General features: G+C 38.9%; 2 protein-coding genes across 3 annotated transcripts in view; one reads left to right on the forward strand and one right to left on the reverse strand.

Moving 5' to 3' along the window:
* The first annotated feature begins 5952 nt into the window (after window positions 1–5952).
* TRMT61B (tRNA methyltransferase 61B) lies at window positions 5953–24674 on the forward strand. The gene is made up of 7 exons (XM_067703356.1): window positions 5953–6719; window positions 11288–11390; window positions 14396–14586; window positions 22353–22444; window positions 23143–23369; window positions 24086–24163; window positions 24245–24674. Exons 1-7 carry the CDS (start codon window positions 6006–6008, stop codon window positions 24286–24288), a joined length of 1449 nt encoding a protein of 482 aa, XP_067559457.1. The 5' UTR covers window positions 5953–6005; the 3' UTR covers window positions 24289–24674.
* Window positions 24514–26087, reverse strand: part of SPDYA (speedy/RINGO cell cycle regulator family member A) — a 33695-nt gene continuing 32121 nt past the window's right edge. For both annotated transcript variants that reach the window (XM_067703358.1, XM_067703357.1), the window contains one exon: window positions 24514–24642. In XM_067703358.1, coding sequence (XP_067559459.1) covers window positions 24554–24642 — 89 coding nt within the window. In that variant the 3' untranslated portion in view covers window positions 24514–24553. The remainder of the gene's footprint in view (window positions 24643–26087) is intronic.

Genomic DNA, 26087 nt, shown 5'->3' on the forward strand with positions numbered 1-26087 from the left:
GGAGATGTGAATTATTCTTGAATGATTCTGAAACTTTAGGAACTTAAAAAGAACTCTTATAAGTGAGTCCACATGTGTCAGGGCCAACTATATAATTAGGAGTTCTTGGAATTATCTTTCTTATACACTATAATGTTTATCAGAGCACAAGTAATAAAAATGTGCTAATTTGAAGCATACGTACATACATACATACACACATACATACATATGTAATTAAAACTCAGTGGTAGCCACAACCCTTGTTTAGAACTTGAGACAATCAAATATTTGGGGGGAGAGAAGTATCTTACTCCTGACATTGTTCAGAACAGGTGACACCTGGCGATAAGAGGAAGCCGACTGCTTTCAGTTGGTTTTGGTATTGTTTTTGAATTCCTCACAGACAGTACACCTCTTTAGTGCCTGGATGCTGGGCAGAGAGCTCCCACCACTCTGACCTTGGAAAGCCACTGTGTTTCCCCTAATGGACTGTGAATTCTCTGAGAGCTAGAACTACTCCCATCCCCCTCTTCAATCTCTGTACCCTCAGCCTAGCACAACGCACGGCACACAGTGGATGCCCAACACATGTTTATCGAATAACTGAATGAAACAGTGTAGGATAGGAGTAGGGAGGCTTCAGATGCAGGTAGTCAGATTTGGTGGTGGCTAAAGGAAATGGACAGGAAATCCACGGGACCTGACCACTGATCAGAGGTTGTGAATGTATGTCTGTGAGTGTTGGAAGACAGTGCTGCAGAGAGAAGAATCACAGATGACCTGGAATTTTCTAGCCTGGAAGTAACAGAAAATCATGTGATTTTTAAACTCATATAGGGAATATAGGAGGTCCAGTGTTCCAGGGGATGGGACAAAAGGTGGAAAACGACTTAGTTCAGTTTGGGCCATGCTGTTGAGGTACCAGCAGGTCAACCAGAGATGGTGTCTAGTAGACAGCTGAAAACACAGATTTTATATTTAATTTTTTGTTTAAATGATGCAAGTGGCTTGTTAATAGTTTTCCATTGTCTTTTTCAATAGTGAACACTGCTTCAGCTACTTTATCCCTAAATAGGCTTTTGAGCAGAGCTGGGAACATAACTGTTACTTATACGAGATTGCAAACATCCTATTGACAAATTTTAGGAACACAACACATTTTTTTAAAATGGGGATGGCCTCAACTAGCTAGCATGCACCTGGGAAAGAAAATGCTAGTTGCCTTCTAATCCATTTCCCCCTTCTTCAATATTAATAGAATTTCAGACTTTTGGTTAGGCTGATATTCAGCTGTAATAAAGACTAAATTTCTCAGCTTCCCTTGCTACTAGATCTGGCCATGTGATTAAGTCCTGGTGAATGAAATGTAAGCAAAAGTGATATGTGTGTTTTTAGGGAAGTGTGTTTAAGGAAAGAGGGCATGACCTTCTTCTCTCTTCTCTCTTCTTACTGACTGAAATTGGGATGTAATGGCTGGAGCTTGAGCAGCCTTAAGGTAAGCTTTGGAATGGAGACCACACCCAGGAGTACCTGACACTTCAGAGGACCATCTTAGCTCTGAATTTCCTACCTTCACTTATAGCCAAACAGTATCCTAGTATACAGCCTTACAAAATAGTGTGAATTTACAGAGCACAAACAAGAGTTAATTAGGCAGGATTTCCTATAGTATGAAAGCTCACAACAGTGACACTTGTACATGGTCTTGCTAAGGTTTTACTATTGCTTATGCTCATTCATAATCTTTGATACAAAGAGCTAATGTGAGAAAAAGATTGAAGTATGACTACAATTTTACAAAATCTAAATAAAAAGCAATACATAGAAGAAAGATTAGGGACTTCCCTGGTGGCACAGTGGTTAACAATCCACCTGCCAGTGCAGGGGACACAGATTCGAGCCCTAGTCCGGGAAGATCCCACATGCCACAGAACAGGTAAGCCTGTGCACCACAACTACTGAGCCTGCGTGCCATAACAACTGAAGCCCACACACCTAGAACCTGTTCTTTGCAACAAGAGAAGCCACCGCAATGAGAAGCTCGCACACTGCCATGAAGAGTAGCCCCGGCTCACCACAACTAGAGAAAGCCCGTGCACAGCAACAAAGACCCAACGCAGCCAAAAATTAATAAATATATTTATAAAAAAAAAAAGAAGAAGAAGAAAGATTATAACAGTATTTGTCTTGGGTGTTCAGGGGAGTCCCCTCGAGTGAGCTAAGCATGATTACAAGTCAATTATGCAAAGTAAATAAATGAAGGAATTGCGAATGAATAGATGGATGGATATGCCCAAGGTTTTAAGTTTTAAAAAGGTTTTAAATTTTGAAGAGTTTATGAGCATTCATAAACAAAGAGAGTGAACATAAACACAAAGCTTAAATGCTTCACAGTTTAGAAATCAGAAGATTGGTTATTGAGTTCTGCAGTGTGAGTTGATGACAACTGAGAAAGAGATGGAGGGTAGAAGGGAGGGGTGCAGTGTAGAGGTACTCTGAGGCCCAGACTAGCACTGGACCCTGACCAGCAGTAGGGCTGGTGGGATGGAGGTGACAGTCAGGCCATTCTCCAAAAGAAGGACCCTGAGGAGAAGGAAGGAGGATCTAGGATCCTCTCCAGGAGTTCAATCCCAAGGAGGACTGATCAGTTCTCAACATTCTAAAACGATGGCTCACAAGGTGCTAACAAACTGGTTCTGAATCATGCTGTAAACTGTCCTTTACTTTAGGAACCAAAAAAGGTGTTTAGTGAGTGGTGGTGGGTGATGATAAGTAAGAAGCTTCTCCAAGTCTAAATATCATGCAATTTTTCTTTAAAACTGTACACATATTTAAGAAAATTTTAAAATTCTCTAGATTTAAATTTGCAATTTCTAGTAATACAACAGTAAATCATAGAGGAGTTCTACAGGGTCCAGATTCAAGTTAGCAGCAACTCAGGAAAAAAATGAAAAGGCAAGAGAAAGGAAGTTATATTCTTAGACTTAGACACTTTCTATTTCACTAAAAGTCAGTAAGAAAAACTTCAACAGTTCTAAAAAAGCTAAGTACATGTGTAGATACAGAACAAAATATGTAACTATTAAATGTAATTGGATCATATTTACATGTTGAATCATTTAGTATAGGGACTTAGGTACCAGGGCTGCTATTTTTTCTCATTTCCTACTTTCTTCATTCATTGAACAAATATTTATTGAGGGCATATTGTGTGCCAGGTACAGGATTATAATGATACAGCTATGAAATATGATGATATTATATATACAATATATCATATATACCATATAATATGATACAATGATATAACAGGATTATAGTGATATAACTATGACAGAATTATAATGATGAACAAGACACAGCTCTCTGAACAATTTTATCTCTTAACCAAGGAAATGGTAAGTAAACAACTTCCACACAGTATGACACACACCATGATAGGTCTAAAGATAGGACATACCAAGAGTACAGAGGAGAGGCACTTCTCCCAGTCTTTTGGAGTTGTATAGAGGGAAGAAGCATATGCAAAGAGCTAGAGGAGAACGTTTGTGGAACTAGACATAGAGATATAGTTTGACTGGAGATTTTAAAATGTCACCCATCAGTAATAGCATTTCTTGACATCTATTCGGATTTTAAAGTGGTTGCTTGACTAAATGCCACTAGACGATAGTATCTTTCTGGTCTTATACCCTAAAGTAAAAATGATGAGTTGATGATGCCTCATATTTTCAGAGAATAGTTTCAGAGTCCAAGTTGGCAGTTTCATAGGAAAGATAGGAAAGGAAAAGTATAGCCAGAAATAGAAAAGCACACAGAGTGACTTCTTTTTGAGAGCTTAAATGCTCTGAAAGGTCATGAATAAATAAGGAATAATTATATTTTTCAGCGTATGTTAATGCATTTCATTAGATGTGTGTAGGACAAACTATATCACTGTCTGTTATTCAAATAATAGAAAGAAAGGAATGCCATTAACTGTTCACAATTTATCTCAGAAATCAAAGGTATGTAAATTTACTTCCTATATTTTGTCAATATACCATCTTTCTAATTCTTACTCCTTCTGAAATAACAGCCAAATATCATTTAATAACGAGATAATAAATTAGGAATGATAAATTTAAAAACAATTGTAGAGCTTAGGATTCAGAAGGTTCCAACGCAGACCCATATTTGGCAATGATAACATAAATGTTAGTCAAAAGAACTTTTCTTAAAATAAATCAAAACCAAAAGTGAGACATGCAGTTGGGATAGGGGGAGAGCCGGGCTGTTTTGTTTTGTTTTTTCATTTTTAGGATTAAAAGAGAGAAGTCCTGATGATGGAGTTTACGATGGTTGATGTTTTAGAAAGCACAGATTAGAAAGAATTTATGTCTTTGAAAGTAATAACAAGACTTCTTTTCTCAAATTTAAACTGAATTTGTAGCTCTGTGAATGTATTCCGGTGTTAACTCTGAATTCAAATGTACTGTTGACTGGCCTTTGAGAAGGGGTGTTACAGTACAAAGAGCATGGACTGCTGAACCAAACTGACCTAGATAGGAAACCCTGTCACGTCACTTGTCAGCTACGGGCTGTTGCCCAAATCATTTAATCTCCTTGGGTCAGTTTTCTTACACGTAAAACTGGAATACTTATTTCTGACTCAGGATTGTTGTAAACTTAAATGAAATAAATAGCTAATGTGCCTCATTAGACCAGGCACATTAGATATTGCCAGACCCTTAATAAACTTCTGCCAATTGAATTAATATTAAGCAAACAGGTTAGTGATATTCAATGTTAAATGAGATTTTGGACTCCATAGATAACTTTTTCCCAGTTTTTAATTTTCTTTTGTTTTATTTTTAGGATTAAATAAATTCATTTTTATTTAAAAATTTGGGGGGGGGGTGCCAAAACCTGGGAATAAAAATTTTTAAAGAGGGAATTAGAAAATACAGTCAATGCTCTTTTTTTTGGCTTAAACAACAGAATTAATTTTCTCACAGTTCTGGCAGCTAGAAGTCCAACATCAAGGTGTTAGCAGGTTTGGTTTCTTCTGAGGCTTCTCTCCTTGGCTTGTAGATGGCCATGGTCTTCCCTCTGTGTCCTAATCTCTTCTTACAAGGACAGCAGTCATATTGGATGAGGGCCCATTCTGGTGACATTTTAATTTAATTACCTCTTTAAAGACCCTATCTCCAAATACAGTCCCATTCTGGGGTACTGAAGGTTAGGACTTCGATACATGAACTTGGGAGGGATGAAATGGAGCCTATAACACCCCTCTACCCCGCCACCCCTGTTTTAACATTGGCCTTTTCCCATTTTAAGATAATTTTACTTAGTTTTGGGGAGGGTAAAACAGTTAACTATTATATTTTAATGATTAAAAACAATTCTGTAAAATGAGCACACAGTGAATACAGTCACTTTAATCTAGGGTCGCCGACTCTCTGGGCCTGGGGATGGCATGCAGGTGGTCAGAGCCCAGTCAAAAGGGACTCGCTCGGACTGGGGGAAGGAGGCGGTCAGCTGGGAAAGAAGCTCCAGTCAGCGGGTGGCACGTCCAGCTGCAGTCTATAAAAACGCATCTCGGGGCCAGTTTTACTTATGGTGACCGACTGACGTTCCTGCTCCTGATTACCAGCGAGCTAACTAACCCTGGTACAGGACTTCAGCTTAGGCAACGCTTTGACAGGCTGTGTCTCTCTTAATCCTCTCGTCCCCGGACGAGGCTGGTGGAGATTTGTCAGCAGTAAACTGTTTACTCTGCACACATTCCAAAGAGGAAAATGGGCCCCTGCGCGGGAAAGAGGCCCGCTCCCGGGACAGTTACTCAGCGACTACCTCACGGAACCCCGGGCTGCCAACTCGGCCGCTGCGCCCCTCCTCGGGACGCAGGCGCTGTAGCGGAGTTCTTCCGGCGAAATAGCTGTCCATCCCCCAGGCAGCTGCGTCAATGCTGCGCGCAGCGAGAGGCGGAGCCTCGGCCCTGCGACAGTCGCCTGCGACAGTGGCCTGAGCGGGTCGTCATGCTGTCAAACAGGCGCCTGGGTCTGGTCGTGCTACCGCTGAGGCGTCTCCGGAGGTGGCCAGGGTTCGGGACCTGTCCATTCCTGCGCTGCCTTGGGCAAGAGCCCTTCGAGAGAGCCCGGTTATTGTGTTGCAAATTCTCGTCTAGAGACGCGCGAGATGAAGAAGGAGAGCGCGAGGCGGCACAGAGGAAAGCCCCAGACGTAGAGTCGCCTCCATCTCTCCCTCCGCTCGTCCGGGGACTTGGGACCAGATGTCTTTCGTCACTGGAAAGCCTCAGACTACCGACGCCGCGAAAGGAGTCACCCCCTCGAAAGCACGAGGGCTCGAGTGAAGACCAGGGCCAGTCGGGTCCCGCACACCAGGGATCCGGCGGTCCCTCACTGCCCGCCTTGGCCCAGCCTGCCACCAAGGATGACGAACTTCACGTCTCCTCTTCCTGGTCAGCTACCCGAGAGGTGCCTTTTCGGGCTGGGGAGCTGATTTTAGCTGAGACTGGGAAGAGAGAAACACAATTTAAAAAATTATTTAGGTTGAGCAATGCCGGACACTTAAATAGTATCTGGGGGGCAGTCCCGTTCAGCGAGATCGTGGGGAAGTTCCCCGGCCAGATACTGAGGAGTTCCTCTGGTAAGCACTTCATGCTGAGGAGGCCAGCATTGGAAGACTATGTATTACTGATGCAAAGAGGGCCTGCCATAACATATCCTAAGGTAATGCGATGGGAGTTAGGTTCATTTGGTTCCACCAAGAGCAAAACGGATGCAGTACTACAGACCTGATTAATGGACTTAAAGCACATCTCAGCACGTTTCAAGTTTTTATTGTTCTCACTTTTTTTTAACCAATGGCTATGACTTTTACATATTTTATGATTACTAATTTTAGGAAGAAATAGCCAGATTTTAATTTTAACTTGGGAGCCTCGATTCTCAGATCTGTAAAGTGATTTACTATATAGAGTGATGTGGAATCACTAGGCAATAAGAATGTGTATTTATTCCCCACAATTCTTAAGTTTGCGAGTTCAGCAGTCAAGAGAACGTTGAACTCTTGGGGACAATTTTTTAGTACCACTGTGGCGATATTTTAAGCATCATATTTAATCAGGCATGTTGTTAGAGGTATATTTTGTCAACAATAGATATCAAACTATGCTTTTTAAAAAATATATATATATATTGTTGTTGTTGTTTTTCGGTACGCGGGCCTCTCACTGCTGTGGCCTCTCCCGTTGCAGAGCACAGGCTCCGGACGCGCAGGCTCAGCGGCCATGGCTCACGGGCCCAGCCGCTCCGCGGCATGTGGGATCTTCCCGGACCAGGGCACGAACCCGTTTCCCCTGCATCGGCAGGCGGACTCTCAACCACTGCGCCACCAGGGAAGCCCTAAATATATTTTAAATTTTATTTTATTTTTGGCTGCATTTGGTCTTTGCTGCGCACGGGCTTTCTCTAGTTGCGGAGAGTGGGGGCTACTCTTCGTCGTGGTGCGCGGACTTCTCATTGCGGTGGCTTCTCTTGTTGCGGAACACGGGGTCTAGTAGTTGTGTCACGCGGGCTTAGTAGTTGTGGCGCATGGGCTTAGTTGCTCCGTGGCATGTGGGATCTTCCCGGACCAAGGCTCGAACCCGTGTCCCTTGCATTGGCAGGCGGATTCTTAACCACTGCGCCGCTAGGGAAGCCCTCACTATGCTTTTCCCATTAGAAAAAAAAAATTTATATGAAAACAGCTAAAATTAGACACTAAACATAAAAGGAATATTATTTATAAGTAAATTACCTACCTAGTTTCTTGTTACAATCTTATGCTAATCATCCATTGCTAGTGGTTTATTTTAATCATTAGTCACAGTCACTGTCCTTGAGCAGAATGTTCCTTTGTAACAAATCCTCCTCCTAGTCCTAGATGAGGAATCATTCATTATTTCTTTAGTAAATACTCTCCTACCTTATATATTCAGGGCACTATTTTAGGGAGGTGAAGCGGTGAACCACAGTCCTTGCTCTCAACATAGACCTTATGTCCTAGAGGAGGTGACAAGGAACAAACAAGTAAATGAAAGAATTCGATAATTTCAGGTAGTGCTAAGTGCCATAAAGACAAGTAGATTAACAATAACATTGTGTTGGGTAACCTGGGGGAGGAGAATACTTTATGTCAGGTGGTTAGAGAAGGTCTCTGAGGAGGTACGTTTGATAAACTAATTAAGGAAGAGCCAGCCTTGCAAAGATCTAGGAGCAGAGTGCTTGCAAAGGGAAGAGTATTGCAGAGTTCCTGCTGCGGGCTGAGTGGGTTAGGTGAGGGAGAGAATGGTATGAGATGTGCTGTGGTTGGAGATATGAGTATTTTATTCCATGTGCATTGGGTGACTGTTGGAAGGTTCTAAGTAGGAATCCAGTCTATATATATGTATATTTTTTAATAAATTTATTTATTTTATTTATTTTTGGCTGCTTTTCATCTTCACTGCTGCGCACGGGCTTTCTCTGGTTACAACGAGTGGGGGCTACTCTTCTTTGCACTGCAAGGGCTTCTCATTGCGGCGGCTTCTCGTTGTGGAGCACAGGCTCTAGGCGCGCGGGCTTCCGTAGTTGTGGCTCGCGGGCTCTAGAGCGCAGGCTCAGTAGTTGTGGCGCACGGGCTTAGTTGCTCTGCAGCATGTGGGATCTTCCGGGACTAGGGCTCGAACCCACGTCCCCTGCATTGGCAGGAGGATTCTTAACCACTGTGCCACCAGGGAAGTCCTTCCACTGACTTTTGAAAGCTGGTCTCCTCCGTAGAATTATGTAGTTTTATCTTAATATTAAAAGTTGGTCTGAGGGAGCAATTTTGAATAAACTTCCTAATAGTTACGTGTAAAGTGTGAACATTTCACAGGGGTCAGTATCAAGCACTTTTAGGTTTGGAGTAGAAGTATAAATGGCAACACTCCCTAAATTTTTATTTTTATTTTATTTTAATTTATTTATTTATTTAGGCCACACCCTGTGGCTTGCGGGATTTTAGTTCCCCAACCAGGGTTTGAACCTGGGACCATAACAGTGGAAGTGCCAAGTCCTAACCACTGGACCGCCAGGGAATTCCCAACACTCCCTAAATTTTTAAATTAACCTTTTCTGCTGATTTGCGTGTTTGGAATACTTATATAAGAACCATTGGAGAGTAGGAATTGTTGCCACTTAAGGCTAAAGTGCAGCCCAGTTATTAAAACCTTCTGCTGAGCATTAGGTTTATATTGTTGAATTAGGAAAGAGATTAAAATTCCTGCCAAGGAAAAAAAGGAAAAAGTCTGAAAAGATTGTTTGAAAGCCTAAAGTTTTAAAATGTATAGAAAACTCAATAGTAGAGTGATATTTCATAACTTCAGAGGAGTCTCCCAGTAGCTTCAAATCCCTTTTGGAAAGAGGCAAGGAAATGAATAAATGCTATTCCCACCCCAGTTTTGGACTGAAATCGCTAGGATGTGTAAAATGGGCTCCAACCTCATTCCATGGAGACCAGGTAACCTGAATGGCAGGAAGCAAAAGTTAAAGTGTGCTAACGTTTTTTTTTTTAATTTTATAATTCTAGTCTTATATGAAAGAGCCAAGGAAATAGAACTGCCTTCTCCAGGGCATTTCACTGAAATGGCTACTGGAGCTGCCTCCCACTCCTGTGTGAAGTTATCTGTGCCCCCTCCCACCTCTACTCCCACGTGCCTGGCAGATGGGAGAGGATATGTATGTCTGAAAGACTTTGAATTTGTTAATGAAACTTTTTGACTAATACACCTTAAGAATTATGTGTCTAAGTATCATTTGGTTCAAGCCTTAGTCCATCATTTCAGAAAATACATTTTGAGGGCTTCCCTTCCCTGGTGGCGCGGTGGTTGGGAGTCCGCCTGCCGATGCAGGGGACACGGGTTTGTGCCCCGGCCCGGGAGGATCCCACATGCCGCGGAGCGGCTGGGCCCGTGAGCCATGGCCGCTGAGCCTGCGCGTCCGGAGCCTGTGCTCCGCAACGGGAGAGGCCACAACAGTGAGAGGCCCGCGTACCGCAAAAGAAAAAAAAAAAAAGAAAATACATTTTGGCTTTTAATTAGATAACTGTACCTGTTAAATAGTTTCTTATGCATCCAAACCTATATTTAATACACAACTTTGTTGTGACTCAACAGAGGATCCTAGAAAACCTCCTGTTTCTTTTAGAATTTTCACAGCAGCTTTTGCCAGAGAAGGAAAAGATAGTAATACCTTACCAGATGTGCTGCTTATTAGCAACTTCGAAAGGTTTGTTATTGGGGGGGCTGTTGAAATAAATGCTAACATTTAAAATTTTCTCTCTCTATAGCATTTGTAATATATAGTGAAATGATCAACAGCGTGGTTAGGAGATGTTTGGGAGTTCAACATCAGGTCTACCCCTGACTTGCCCACTTGATTCCTGGCTGTGTGACTTTGGGCAAATTACTTTTCTGATTTCTCATCCTTATAATGGGGATGGTGATACTTTTCTCATATTAGTATTCTGATTAAACAAGATAATGTTTGAAAGCAGTTTGCATAGTTAACAGAAGCCTGGCACCTGGTGAAGTTTCAATAAACAGCTATTACTACTATCATCCATGATATTCCTGTTAACAAAACAATTCTTTAGTTATAAAGTTTGGCAAATGAGTCCTCCTGTCTATTCCTGGTATCCTAATTCTAAATGAGCATTCATCATTTCATGCAGAGATTATGTAATAACTTCCTAACTGGTCTTTATACCTCTAATTTTTTTCTATTCTAGTACATCCTGTATTCGTCTCACAGACTAATCTTTATAAAATGCCATTAATATTACCTCAGTGACATGCCCCAGTTACTTACCAGGTTAAGTTCAGATGCGTTAGCATGGATTCAGGTCTCTCCTTACCGCTCCTCCTGAGATGGGCAAACTGTGTTTATTACTCTACCTCTTTTTTGTTTAAAACTATTTCTACTTTGTGACTGTTTCCTTAAATTCTCTATGTCTTTAAGGTAGGGCAGTCTGCTGATTTCTCCTTTCTCTGAGCTCCTAGTCTTACTTATTTTCTGTAATTTCAATATTATACTGAAGTGCTTCTGTATTTGCTACCTGATTCTTGAATCTCTCATTTCATCAAGTAAAATATAAACTTTTGGTAGGCAGGACCAGAGTTTAATCCTTTTTTTTTTTTTCACTTCTTTTCTCCAAGTCCAACATAGTGTTTGTAAGCCTAGGTGCTTAGTACATATTTATTGGTCACAGAGTCACCCATGCTGTGTTTCAATCATAGGATATGAATATGATACTGTTGATGATGAATATCCACCCAGGTGATACTGTTTTGGAAGCTGGCTCGGGCTCTGGTGGAACGAGCTTGTTTTTATCCAAAGCAGGTAAGAGATTGGGATAAATGAGTTGAATTTAGATGACAAAGAAAACATTCAGTCTGTCCATAATAACGGGAAGTTAAATAGATACAGATGTTTCAGAAAATATTCACATAACTTTGTGATAGAGAGCATTCTTGAAATCAAATGTAAGCAAGTGTTTTTCTTTCCATTGTGTGCATTTATTCAAGTCATTCTCTGTCTAACCCTCTCTCTGTTTGCTTTCTGTTGCTCCCTCCACGCTTTTTTTTAACTAAATTTTTTTTTAGAACATAACATAGCTACAGAAAAGTACACAGATCATAAGTGTATACCTCAATGAATTTTTATATCGTGACCACACTCACGTAGTTATTACCCAGATCAAGACAGGGAATGTTATTGTACCACTGAAACCTCAAATCCCTTCTCAGTCCTTATCCAACCCAAAGGTAGAAGGTAGCCACCACTCTGACTTTTATCACCATTGATTAGTTTTGCCTGTTTTGAATCTTACGTAAAAGGAATCCTGTAGTATTGTACTCTTTCGAATCTGGTTGCTTTCATTCAACGTTCTGTTTGTGAGATTCAGCCACTGCATGTAGCGATGGTTATTTCATGTTAGTTGCCATTTTTGTAAGTAAAGCACAGTTTATCCATTCTGCTGTTGATGGGCATTTGAGTTGAACGTTGTGAATAGTGCTTCTCTGAACATTCTTGTACTTGTCTTTTGTGCACACATGTACATGTGTTTGTTGATAATGGTGCCAAGTGAATACTCAGTATGAGAGAATATAGAAGGAGGAGGGCTGTCAGCTGCTGGAGAAGAGTCATATACTATCAGGGGCAAAGAATTATTTTTGCTGTTCATGAATAAATTAATACGTAATATAGAACTATTAAGCTAAAGCTAGATCACGAAGAATTTTCCTTTCTTTAAGTCTCTAAATATTGTCAGTCGGTAAAAGTACTGCTTGAAGGTAGCACCTAATCAAAACTCAAGAGGTATATAGTAAACATAAATATCTGTTCATGTTCCCACCACTTGATTTCTGGTTACTGTCATTGTAGTTGATTATTACTCCCTTTGACCACTTAATTCCTCTGATTGTCAGGATGGCTTTGGCTTTTGGCTGCCTCTGCAGTGTTCCCTTCCTCACCTAGTAATAGACAGCATTCTCTTTTGGTAGATTTTTTTTTTTAATCATTCATGTTGGTTTTATAACTGCATTCTTTTTTAGCTAATAAACATTGTTAGAGCAGTTGTAGGTGTATGTGGGTAGATTTTATAAAGATTACAGATAGACATATACTGAATTAAACTTAAACCTTTTGTTTTTTGACCTAATGTCATCACATACAAACATAATCCAACTTATACTGGGTCAGGAAATTCATTTTGGGCTCCTCACATCTTTTGTTGGACTCTTTTCTGTGCATAGTTAAAGGCAGCCATTTCTTCACAATCTGTGACAGATTCCTAAATGCATTTGACAAAGTGAATTTATAAAAAATTTGTGAAACAAGAGGAATGTTTGTATTTCTAATATCTATAGTGTTGGAGGAGTGTCATGGCATAAATAATCCCAAACTATGAGTGATCAAGAAATTATTGCTGTTTACTTTCAGGATGGATTTATTTTCACCATAATTTTCTAAGTGTTTAGCTTATGCTACTATTAACATTAACTTTTATCCCTTGAGAACATGATGACTTACAGCTGGACTTACATTTTAAAGAGACATGCTGCAATTTAAACTCTTCATTTTAACTATAGACTGATTGATCTGGGACAGCCTCCAAATGGTATCAAATCACCTCATATAGAGGTGGGTAGAAAATTAATTGCTGTAAGTTAAAATGTAGTAGTTTTCTGTGAAACTGCAGCATTACTATGATAAATAGTTTGAAAGTTTTTCAGACACACACAAAAATACAAGTATTGGGGCTTTCCTGATGGCGCAGTGGCTGAGAATCCGCCTGCCAATGCAGGGGACATGGGTTCGAGTCCTGGTCTGGGAAGATCCCACATGCCACGGAGCAACTAAGTCTGTGCGCCACAACTACTGAGCCTGTGCTCTAGAGCCTGCGAGCCACAACTACTGAGCCCACATGCCACAACTACTGAAGCCCATGCACCTAGAGCCCATGCTCTGGAACAAGAGAAGCCCGAGCACCACAACGAAGACCCAACACAGCCAAAAATAAATAAATTAAAAAAAACAAACAAACAAGTATCTTTTAAGTATCTGAAAGGCCTAACTTCATCCATATGACATCCAAAAGACATGCAAATTAAAACTACAATGATAAACTATATGCAATTTTTAGATTGACACAGGTAAAAAGTTTGATAACTCTTTGTTGGAGAGAATATGGAGAAATAGGCACTCTAATACATTGTTGGTCGAGTGTAAATTGGTATCATTGTTTTTTTGGAGGACAATTTGGTAATAATTTTCAAAATAAAAATATTCACATATCCCTTGAGTCAGCAATTCCATTTTTAGGACTTTATCCTATAGATATACTGGCTCATGTGTACAAAGACTTAGGCAAAATAATTTTTATTGCAATATTGTTTGTTATAGCATAAGACTAGAAACAAGCTAAATGTTCATCAGTAGGTGACTGGTTAAATAAACTGTGACATTGTCATACAATGGAACATAATAGCTGTTTTAAAAAATGCAGTAGATCATTAATCACTGAAATGGCATTGGTAAATAAGAAGGAAGGTACAGGACAGTATATATGATAGATAACAACGTGTGTTAAAAACAGAGAAAGATACTTGTACACTTGTACTATAGGCAGCGACTTTCTCGGGAAGGGTAAATAACTATGGTGGAATGATTGTCTCTGATGAGGGAGATTGATTGGGTATTTGGGACAGGGTAGAGACTTTTGTAACCTTGAACTATTTGAATTATTTTTTCACATCCATGTAATGTCTTTGCAAAATAAAATTTTGACTTTCTTTATGTACTGATTAATACTGTGTAATGTCGTGATTTTTTTTTAAATTAAGTTGGATCACAAGGACGAGTCATAAGTTTTGAAATTAGAAAAGACCACCATGAACTGGCTAAGAAGAATTACAAACACTGGCGTGATTCATGGAAAATGAGTCATGTAGAAGAGTGGCCAGACAACGTGGATTTTATTCATAAGGATATTTTAGGAGCAACTGAAGACATAAAATCTTTAACATTTGATGCGGTAAGTTTTCTAAAGTAGCCCTATGATATTACCTAACACTGAGTACAAAGAAAACAGGGACCATGCTTCTTTTATATGGAAAAGGATCTTCCTTCATTATTTGCCCCATTTCTATCTCTAAGAGTGGGAGGAATATTTTCCTTTAATGTCATGGTGGGATTCAGAGCAGAGAGATATACTGAATTAGGTGCCAAAGTTGTTAATAAATGTGGGGTAATGATGAAATACTAGGAGGAGTAGTTGAGCATCATGAACTTCAACGTTTCTAGGATAAAGGAATAATAATTTGGAAGCAGCATTGGGAGCATACTGAGCCCCGCACCTGACCTCATATTGTGAGATTTGGGGGAATAAATAGCCTTCAGTTTTGAGGGAAGAGGCAAGAGGCATCTTTAGACAGTTAAAGTCAGGATGTAGAGGAGTGTCAATTAAAGATGTTGAGGATAGAGGCATATTTATTGTGAACAAAGCTCCAGAAAGTGGAGTGGAGGGATTTGGGAGGAGAGGGAGGAGTGGGAGGTTGAGTTAGGGGAGGAGAAGCAGAGTAGTATGAAGATAAAAGGATAGACGACGAGAGAATGCCATTTTAAGCTGTGAACAGTGATGATGGAGATATGGGCCATAGTGCTATTAGATGACCTCAGAGTTTCACAATTCTAGTTTAAGTTGCCTTACCCTTGATGATGCCATTATCAGTTCATGGCTTGACACTATGGACTGGGGTCTGGGTAAGAAGTCTTCTTCGCTTTTCTTTCTTTTTTTTTTTTTAATAACTTTATTTATTTATTTTTGGCTGTGTTGTGTCTTTGATGCTGCGCACGGGCTTTCTCTAGTTGCAGCGAGCAGGGGCTACTCTTCATTGCGTTGCACGTGCTTCTCATTGTGGTGGCTTCTCTTGTTGCGGAGCATGGGCTCTGGGTGCGTGGGCTTCAGTAGTTGTAGCACACGAGCTCATTAGTTGTGGCTCATGGGCTCTAGAGCGCAGGCTCAGTAGTTGTGGCGTATGGGCTTAGTTGCTCTGCAGCATGTGGGATCTTCTGGACTAGCGCTCGAACCCGTGTCCCCTACATTGGCAGGTGGATTCTTAACCACTGTGCCACCAGGGAAGTCCCTTCTTCACTTTTCTTAATTGGCTATTGGAAGCTTATTTTAGGAACTTTATAAGGGAAACTAGGTGAGAAATGAAGTAAAGTTCAAAGAGGTGATTTTTATCAGGACTGCTTCCTATCTCTGATATAACTAAAGCCAATAGCTACAGTGGCACAGCTTCCTGGACACAAGGACCACAGTTTGTGTTTTTTTTTTCCTCATCCTTGTTTGGCTTGCACATTATATAGCTCAATAAGGGCAGAAAGAGGACTTGTTCTATGTAGGCCATCCATAGGAACGTCACAGATACGTGGGAGTTTCATTGGTCATCAGAATTCTGCTTGATGAGCATGAAACACAACAAAGGATTTTAACAGTATTGTTACAGCCTTGTGGAAACCTGCTGAAACATCCATCCCTGTTCCAAAGGAAAGAATACTCCTTACTAGATTTTTTCAATTGAATCTCTCTTGAATAATAGTGACAGATGAATACTCAGAGCATATAGAAGGAGAACTGTCAGCTTCTGGGGAAGAGTCATATACTATTGGGGCAAAGAATTATAGTTGGTGTTCATAAATAAATTACTCATAATATAGAATTATTAAGTTAAAGCTAGATCATGAAGAATTTTCCTTTCTTTAAGAAAGTCTCTAAAAATTGTCAGTTGGTGAAAGTCCTGCTTGAAGGTAGCACTTGACCAAAACTCAAGAGGCGTATAGTAAACATAAATATCTTTGGGGGAGAGGATGTTTATTTATTTATTTTATTGAAGTATAGTTGATTTACAATGTTGTGTTATTTTCTGGTGTACAGCAAAGTGATTCAGTTGTACATATATATACATATTCTTTTTCATATTCCTTTCCATTGTGGTTTATTACAGGATATTGAATATAGTTCATACAGTAGGACCTTATTCATCTATTGATATTTTATATATAGTAGTTTGTATCTGTTAATCCCAAATTCTTACTTCATCCCTCCCCCACCCCCTTTCCCCTTTGGTAACCAGAAGTTTGTTTTCTATGTCTATGAGTCTGTTTCTGTTTCATAAATAAGTTCATTTGTGCTGTATTTTAGATTCCACATATAAGTGATATCATACAGTATTTATCTTTCTCTTTCTGACTTACTTCACTTAGTTTGATAATCTCTAGGTCCATCCATGTTGCTGCAAATGGCATTATTTCATTCTTTTTTATGGCTGAGTAGTATTCCATTGTGTATATGTACCACATCTTCTTTATCCATTCATCTATCAGTGGACATTTAGGTTGCTTCCATATCTCGGCTGTTGTAAATAGTGCTGCTGTGAATATGGGGGTGCATGTATCTTTTTGAATGGCAACTCTACTTTTAGTTTTTTAAGGAACCTCCATACTAGTAAACATAAATTTCTATGCATGTTCCCACCACTTGATTTCTGGTTATTGTTATCCTAGTTGATTATTGCTTCCTTGACTACTTAATTCCTCTCCTAGCTGCCATCTCACCTCCTGGGCCTTCACACTTCCAATCCATTCTCCTCATCTTTAGACTAATCTAGTTCTCATACTGTCACTCTCCTGCTGAGAAACCAATTAGGAACTTTTCATTCAAAGATTTATGGTGTCCTTCAGAATCTGATCTCAACCTTCCTTTCTTTAGCTTTTTTATATAAGCTGCCTATACTCCTGCCATCTCAAATGAGGGTAGAGGAATAAAAAAAGGTGTTGAACCACAAAGACAAAGAGAACAGAACAAGAAAAAAATGGCTAATAAAAGATTTTAAACAAATTTTAATACATTTTGTAAACAACCTAACCATCAAAAGAGGAATGGACATGGTGGAATACTAACAATGGTATTATTTAACATAGTGAAATAAATGTACTGTATCTACATCAATAAATCTCCCTGAGAAAACCATAATTCAAAAAGACACATATGTCCCAATGTTCAATGAAGCACTATTTACAATAGCCAGGACATGGAAACAACCTAAATGTCCATTGACAGATGAATGGATAAAGACTATGTGGTACATATAGACAATGGAATATTACTCATCCATAAAAAGGAATGAAATTGGGTCACTTGTAGAGATGTGGATGGACCTAGAGTTTGTCACACAGAGTGAAGTAAGTCAGAAAGAGAAAAAAAAATATTGTATATTAATGCATATATGTGGAATCTAGAAAAATAGTACAGATGAACCTATTTCCAGGGCAGGAATAGAAATGCAGATGTAGAGAACAGACGTGTGGACATGGAGGGAAAGGGGAGGGTGGGATGAATTGGGAGATTAGATTTGACATAGATACACTACCATGTGTAAGATAGCTAGTTAGAACCTGCGGTATAGCACAGGGAGCTCAGCTCGGTGTTCTGTGATGACCTAGATGGGTGGGATGGGTAGGGGATGGGAGGGAGGTCCAAGAGGGAGGGGATATATGTATACATATAGCTGATTCACTTCACTGTACAGCAGAAACTAACACAACATTGTAAAGCAATTATACTCCAATAAAAAAAAATCTCATAGCACTTAGTGAAAAATGAATTATTCAAGAATAAGTATGGAATGGCTACATATATGTAAAATTTTAAAAACAGTACCATGTATTGTTTGTAGCTATATACATATGTTGTAGAAGCATAAAATTATTTGGCAACATTCCCAACTTCAGGACAGTGATTATCTCTGAGGAGAGAAAAGGAGGGAGTGAATAGAGGGAAGTAAGTTTTGGAGTTTATTCATTCTGGTTCACTTAGGCTCCATAGTAGCCAATATGACCTTGGGTAAATTACTTAATCTTTCTGTGCCTCAGTCACCTCATGTATTAAACAGGAATAGTAATCAATAATAATACCTATTTCATAGTGTTGTTGAGGATTAAATGAGGTGTTTCTGTAAAGTGCATAGAACAGTACCTGATATATAGTAAGCATTAAATTAGTATTAGCTATGATTTTCATCATTATGAGTTTTCTCCTTTTCCCTTTTCTCTACCTGTTTATTTTATTTTTTAAAATAAATTTATTTATTTAATTTATTTATTTGGCTGCATTGGATCATTGCTGCATGCAGGCTCTCTCTAGTTGCGGCGAGCGGGGGCTACTCTTCGTTGCAGTGTGCGGGCTTCTCACCGCAGTGGCTTCGCTTGTTGTGGAGTACCGGCTCTAGGCATGTGGGCTTCAGTAGTTGTGGCACACGGGCTTAGTAGTTGTGGCTTGCGGGCTCTAGAGTGCAGGCTCAGTAGTTGTGGCGCATGGGCGTAGTTGCTCCACGGCATGTGGGATCTTCCCGGACCAGGGCTCGAACCCATGTCCCCTGCATTGGCAGGCGGATTCTTAACCACTGCACCACCAGGGAAGTCCCTACCTGTTTAAATTCTACTCTTCCTTCAAAGCTTAGATAAAAGTTTGTCTCCTCCATGGAATATACCTTAATCATCTAAGTGGAGGATTATCATCTTTCTCTGAATTACTGAACCACTTTCTTGATTCAACAAATATGTATTAGAGACCTGCTGTGTGCCGTCTACTATGCTAAGACAAAAATGAATTATACATTTAAAGGAGGTTTCGATATAGAAGAAAAGGTAGACATATAAACATTTATTAGAAAGACTCAGAAGCACGAAACATTATGGCTGTAGAATTGGGTCTAATGAGGAGATGAAGATGCAAATACAGTCATGAGGGACTAGATAGTGAAGAACACTTGTGTGTATATCAAGCTAGGACATGTGGACATTATCTTTTAGATAATGGAAAACTATTGATGAGTTCTTAAGTAGGGGAGTAGAATGTCCAGATTCCTGTTTCAGAATAATTCTGGTGAAAGAATGGAATTTACATAGTCTATGTAGAAAGCTATTGTAATGTTTCAACAAGATATGATGAGGTCCTGACCTAAAGCATTAGCAGTAGGATGAATTTGAGAAATACTAAGAGGTAGATTTGTAGGACTGGATAATTTTAATCCAAATAAAAGCATCAAAACCCCACAGATTCTCAAAAAAGAATTCAAGGTAAAGAAATAGTGACTGTAATTTCCTGATTTGAGTGGCTAATGAATGGTAATGTTGTTAGCTGAGCCATGGAGCTTTGGAATGGCAGGCTTCTTGGTAGTCTTATTTTTGGTTCTTGTTGATAATATACTAAAACTACAGTCACAGAGACCAATATGTCCACACCGTTGGCCCTTTGATTAGTCATTGAGATCTTTACTTGGATATCTAATAGGCATCTTTTTTTTAAGTATTTATTTATTTATTCATTCATTTATTTATGGCTGCATTGGGTCCCTTTTGCTGCACGTGGACTTTTCCCAGCTGTGGCGAGTGGGGGCCACTCCTTGCTGTGGTGCGTGGGCCTCCCATCCCGGTGGCTTCTCCCATTACGGAGCACGGGCTCCAGGCGCGTGGGCCTCAGCAGCTGTGGAGAGCAGGCTTAGTTGCTCCCAGCAGCTGTGGTGCACGGGTTTCAGTAGTTGTGGCTCACGGGCTTAGTTGCTCTGCGGCATGTGGGATCCTCCCGGACCAGGGATTGAACCCGTGTCCCCTGCACTGGTAGGCGGATTCTCAACCACTGTGCCACCAGGGAAGCCCTAATAGGCATCTTAAACTTGTGTCCAAATCTTGAATTCTCGAATATTTCTCCCCAAGCTTATTCTTCCCATTGTCTAAAATTATTTTCCTCAATAGTAAATGACATCTCCATTCTTTCAGTAGCTTAAGATGAAAACACTGGATTCATTCTCACTTCTTTCTCTCACATCTGACAGCCAATTCTAATTCTAATTGGCTCTGTGTTCTCATCACATCCAATGCTATTTGCTATTGCAAGTCACCATCATCTTTCCTTGCCCAAGTCAGAATGTACTTAATGCCACTGAATTGTACACTTGAAATGGCAACTTTTATGTTATGTTTATCACATTCAAAAAAGTTTAAAAAGTCAGACCATGTCTCAAACTCTCCAGTGACTTTTCGCTTCCTGAGTAAAGTTAAAGTCTGTAAGATTCTGCATAATCTGTCCCTCCCCATCCCCACCACATCCCCACCATCTGAGAACTCTTCTCTTACAACTTTCCCCCTTTTGTCTCCACTGCAGCGACTGTGGCCTTCTCAGACTCACCAAGTATCCTACAGCCTCAGAGCATTTGTATTTGCTGTTCTCTGAATCTGGAGCACACTTCCCCCCTCAATTTCCACAGGGTAACCTTAATCATTTTCTTTAGGTATCGTCACTGACCAGCCTATGTATAAAATAGTACTTCCTTCCCCTGCCCTGTCATTCTTTCCTTCATGTCCTCCTTTATAATCCTGTAGTTCTTCATGTCACTCATTACCCTCTGAATTACATATTTATTAGATTTTTGTTTACTGCCTATTCCTTATTAGAATATAAGTTCCTATGAAACAAAATAGAATATAAGCTCCCATTATATTTTTACCACTTAGCAAAATACTTGGCACATGGTAGATGCTCAGTAAATATTTGGTGAATAAATTAATAATGAATGATGACCCATTATTACTGTTCTTTTTAAAACACATAAACAGAATAATTTCTAATTTAGTAAATATAATGATGTGCCAACTACATTAGATTTCTAGAGCTATCTATCAGTAAGTCACTTTATTTTCTATTTGACTGTATTTTTGTTTTCAGTGAATTTTTTTGTAATTTCATTTACTCTGCATTCATTCAACATCTTTTGAGTACAGCCCTGTATTCTGCAACTGAATGAAGAGTAAAGAAACAAGGGACATGATTCTTGAATTTTACAATCTCTAAAATTAATATTCAACACTTTTGAACATAAAAATACATATTTGAGATAATGTGAATTTCTATTGCGAAAAGCTGAACTAAAGCATTGAAACTTTACATATACAGTTGACCTTTGTTTTTTTTTGTTTTTTTTTTTCGCGGTACGCGGGCCTCTCACTGTTGTGGCCTCTCCCGTTGCGGAGCACAGGCTCCGGACGCGCAGGCTCAGCGGCCATGGCTCACGGGCCCAGACACTCCGCGGCATGTGGGATCTTCCCGGACCAGGGCACGAACCCGTGTCCCCTGCATCGGCAGGCGGACTCTCAAGCACTGCGCCACTAGGGAAGCCCACAGTTGACCTTTGAACAACATGGGGTTTAGGGGCACCACTCCTATGTGCAGTCAAAAATCTGAGTATAACTTATAGTTGGCCCTCCCTATCCATGGTTCCAACATATCCAGGGTTCCACATCTTCAGATTCAACCAACCGCAGATTGTGTAGTACTGTAGTGTTTACTATTGAAAAAAATCCTTGCATCAAGTGGACCCGCGCAGTTCAAACCCATGTTGTTCAAGGGGCAACTGTGTGTGTGTGTGTGTGTGTGTGTGTGTGTGTGTATCTAGGTATGTGTATAAAATATAGCTAAAGATTCCTGTATTATCAATATTGCCAAGTACAAGACATGCCATTACGATTTTTATGTAGTCAAGTACTATGACAAATTGTATAATTATAAGTATGCCTTTTTGAGAGGGGTAAAATGACAGTCATTAGTATTACATTCTAAAAAATGAAATACTTTAACTGGGTAATTGCTTTCCCAAAGTGTATCATTTCACCTCAATAAGAAAAGAAAACACATGTTTTATTTAAACAAAACTCAGTCTGATTCTCTTTCCCCCACTACAGGTAGCTTTGGATATGTTGAATCCTCAAGTTGCTTTGCCTGTTTTATACCCAAATCTTAAACAGGGTGGTGTATGTGCTGTATATCTAGCAAAGTGAGTAATGTGACTTTTTGGTAATGTTATTTTAAACACAGTTTTGTTTTAAGTACTAGGCTAAAGTGTTCATTTTGTAACTGAGTTAAGTGTATATGTTATCTCGTAAAACTGTTATGAAGGGCTTCCCTGGTGGCACAGTGGTTAAAAATCTGCCTCCCAACACAAGGGACATGGGTTCAAGCCCTGGACTGGGAAGATCTCACATGCTGTGGAGCAACTAAGCCCATGTGCCACAACAAGAGAAGCCACCACAATGAGAAGCCCGCGCACTGCAACGAAGAGTAGCTCCCTCTCGCCACAACTAGAGGAAGCCTGCGCGCAGAAATGAACACCCAGTGCAGCCCAAAATAAATAAATAAATTTTTAAAAAAGTCAAAAAAAAACTGTTATGAAACAGCATATGTCCCAAATTCAGTTATATTGCTGTTTAAATCATCCTTTACATAAATGGTAATATAAGATGCATATTTCTTCTGACAATTTAGAAGAAAAGTTTTTAAAAGTGTAATGTGAACAATGATGTTATAGTCTCTTTATTGTTTTTACTTAGTATTCTCCTCTTATGTGCCCTAACTTGCATTTTTACATTTTTTCCCTTTTGATTTAAGCATAGCATTTAAATTGGCGTATAGTGAACTTAAATATAGTTATTGTTGTAGTAGAAATTTAAACTATATTTTTCACTTTTTTGAAAGCATCACACAGGTTATTGAACTTTTAGATGGAATTCGCATCTGTGAACTTGCCCTCTCATGTGAAAAGATAAGTGAAGTTATTGTCAGAGATTGGTTGGTTTGCCTTGCAAAACAGAAAAATGGAATTTTACCTCAAAAAGTGGAACCTAAAATCAACAGAGATTTACAATTACATTCTCAAAAGAAAATTAGAATTGAAGGTGAGATGTTTCAAGAAGATGACCATGGTGAGCTTCAGTTTTATTTTATGCATGTGTTTGCAATAATAAATGGAGAATACATTCCTGAATGTATTGGGCAATACATTATAAAAATATTTCTCAGGGATTTATTATGTTTTTCCTATAGAAATTGAAATGTGGTATTTATTCTGTTAAATTAAAATCTTTTAAGAGACAGAATCATGACTTTTCCTGCCTTTTATGTAAAACTCTGATACCTTTGAAGAACTGAACTTCTTATAATATTCATATTTTACTTGTGACAAGGGGATTGGCTTATGAAATACTTTAAATATACTAAAGAATGTTGTAAATTTAGATCAGTGATTATCACTGAAGGGAAAGAATTTAATAGGACCCGATATGCAAATAGCTAATATTCCAAAAAGCAACTTCTATGAATTTTTCAAAGAACTAAATTTAGGTCCTTGTTGTATGTACACATTACTTAGGCCATAAACAAGTTTTCAGACATCCATTGATTTATGATATGAGCTTATCCATTTGGTTATAAAACCATATATAGGTTTATCATGTCATCCTTGACAAGTTGTTTCTGTAAGATAACTGTCAGAATAGCTCCAAGACAAAAGCTAAAAAAAAAAAAAGTCTGAGAGGAAAAAACTTACAGGAAAAGGACAGTAATTTGTTTTTTAACAGTTTTGTGAACAAATTATAAAATATTTTGTGTAGCTTACAATACATATTTTGTTCTATAACAGAAGAATCACATTCTGATTTTCCCTATGGATCATTTCCCTATATTGCTAGACCTATACACTGGCAAACTGGTCATACAGGTAAGTTTTTCAAGCTATATATTATATGGTGTTTTCTTCTCAAAATTGCAATGACCTTACCTTTTCCTCCCTTCAAATTAGCTTTTCTTGTCAAGTTGAGGAAGTGCAAACCACAACTTAACTGAGTACCTCAGATGACAACTGATTTGAAGATGCGAAGAAAAATATCAAAATAGAACTTTGTATTGCAAATCACTACTTTCATAGATTGGTATTCTTAGCTACTACTATGATTTGTATAACTTTTACATGTAATTTTGAAAAGTAACAAAAGCTAGAGAAAGATGTGTAACATTTCGAAACTGCTTAAATGTCCCATTTTGACACTTGTCTTGCAGTTAGTTTGACATTTTGTAGTTAATGATTCCAAGTTTGTTTAGTTGAGCCATCTCATTCTTCACTTCCTGTAAACCACTCCATAGATTTGTCTTCCTTCATGAAATTAGTTTTCTTTTCTTTGTTTGATTGATGGTCATTGGCTACCAAAATAAAATATGCATTTTGAGATAAATTTTAGGTATCTGTGTATTTTAAGTACATATTTTAATGGCTTGTATGTGTCTTAAAAAATAACAAATCTGGGCTATAGTAAATAATAGGGGGAAAACTGATAAGAATAACTATCTTAAAAATTGTAACAAAAGATGTAGCAATTCTTGAATCTCTTACCTTTCTCAGAATCATTTTAACAGTTTGAAAGAACATCAGAATTATTCTGTTATATAAATCAAATGTTTGGGGAGTTCCCTGGTGGTCCAGTTGTTAGGACTCGGCGCTTTCACTGCTATGGCCCAGGTTCAATCCCTGGTCGGAGAACTAAGATCCTGCAAGCTGCACGGCGCAGCCAAAGATAATGTTTGGAGAGATACACTTTTTATACATATGAATTAATTAGGACTAGGGCTTATTATTATTCATAGGCACTATGAATAATGTTATTTACCATGTGCCTTACATTTACCATGTGCCTTACATTGTTTTAAGAGCGTTATAATATCTTTTCATTTAATATGTGTAGCTCATCCTTAAGATTATCCATATTTTACAGATAAACATAAGCTTATAGTTATTATTTAAATATAGATGTTTTATAGGTTTTGAAGTAGTAGTGCCTGGGAGGATATATGCTACTTATCCCTTAGGCTAGAACTACTTAAAATAATGTACATATTCTAAATAACATTTTACATATTTTTCGTTCTGTGGAAAAATTTAGTCTAAAATCTCAGCCTATAGTAGAGATAGACATTAAATAATCACACAAATATAAAACTAAAACTGTTATAAATACTTCAGAGAAGTACAGGATTTAGTAGAGGTTTTTCTCTGATCAGGTAATTACCTGTGCAAGTGTCAATTGAGCTGAGACCTGAAGGGCAGGTAAGAGTTAACTACAGCAGGGAAAATGAGAACAAAAAAGGCCAGTGATGGGGTTGACTGAAAGATAGGTAGGGGTCAGGCCATGGAGGATCTTATAGACCTGTTAAGGAGTTTGTCTATCCTAAGAAAAATGGGGTGCTATTGAAAGATTTCATGAAGTAAGTGGTAACATGCTTAGATCTGTGTTTTGGAAAAAAATCACTCTGGTTGCATCTGGAGAACTGATTGAATCATAAGCGGAGTAGTCTTCTGGTACCATTTCTAAATGGTAAGTATCCGAACACTCATACAATAATAATGGCTTTAAAGTTTTCATAACATTTCCAGATCTATAGACGCTCTGATGTATATTTTTAGATTCCATCATGGAATACTCCCCTTTCTTCTGCCTTTCTATTTAACTACTAGTGAAATTCTGTCCTTCATTTATTGTTTTGAATGCAGGCCCTAATTGTACTTCTTGGAGAAGGGGCTGACTTAAGAGCAAAGAAAAGTTGTGCCTTCTCCTATTTCATGTAGAATGGCTTCTGTTCAGTACACTATG

The sequence above is a fragment of the Pseudorca crassidens genome, chromosome 14, assembly GCF_039906515.1.
Source record: "Pseudorca crassidens isolate mPseCra1 chromosome 14, mPseCra1.hap1, whole genome shotgun sequence".
NCBI lineage: Eukaryota > Metazoa > Chordata > Mammalia > Artiodactyla > Delphinidae > Pseudorca > Pseudorca crassidens.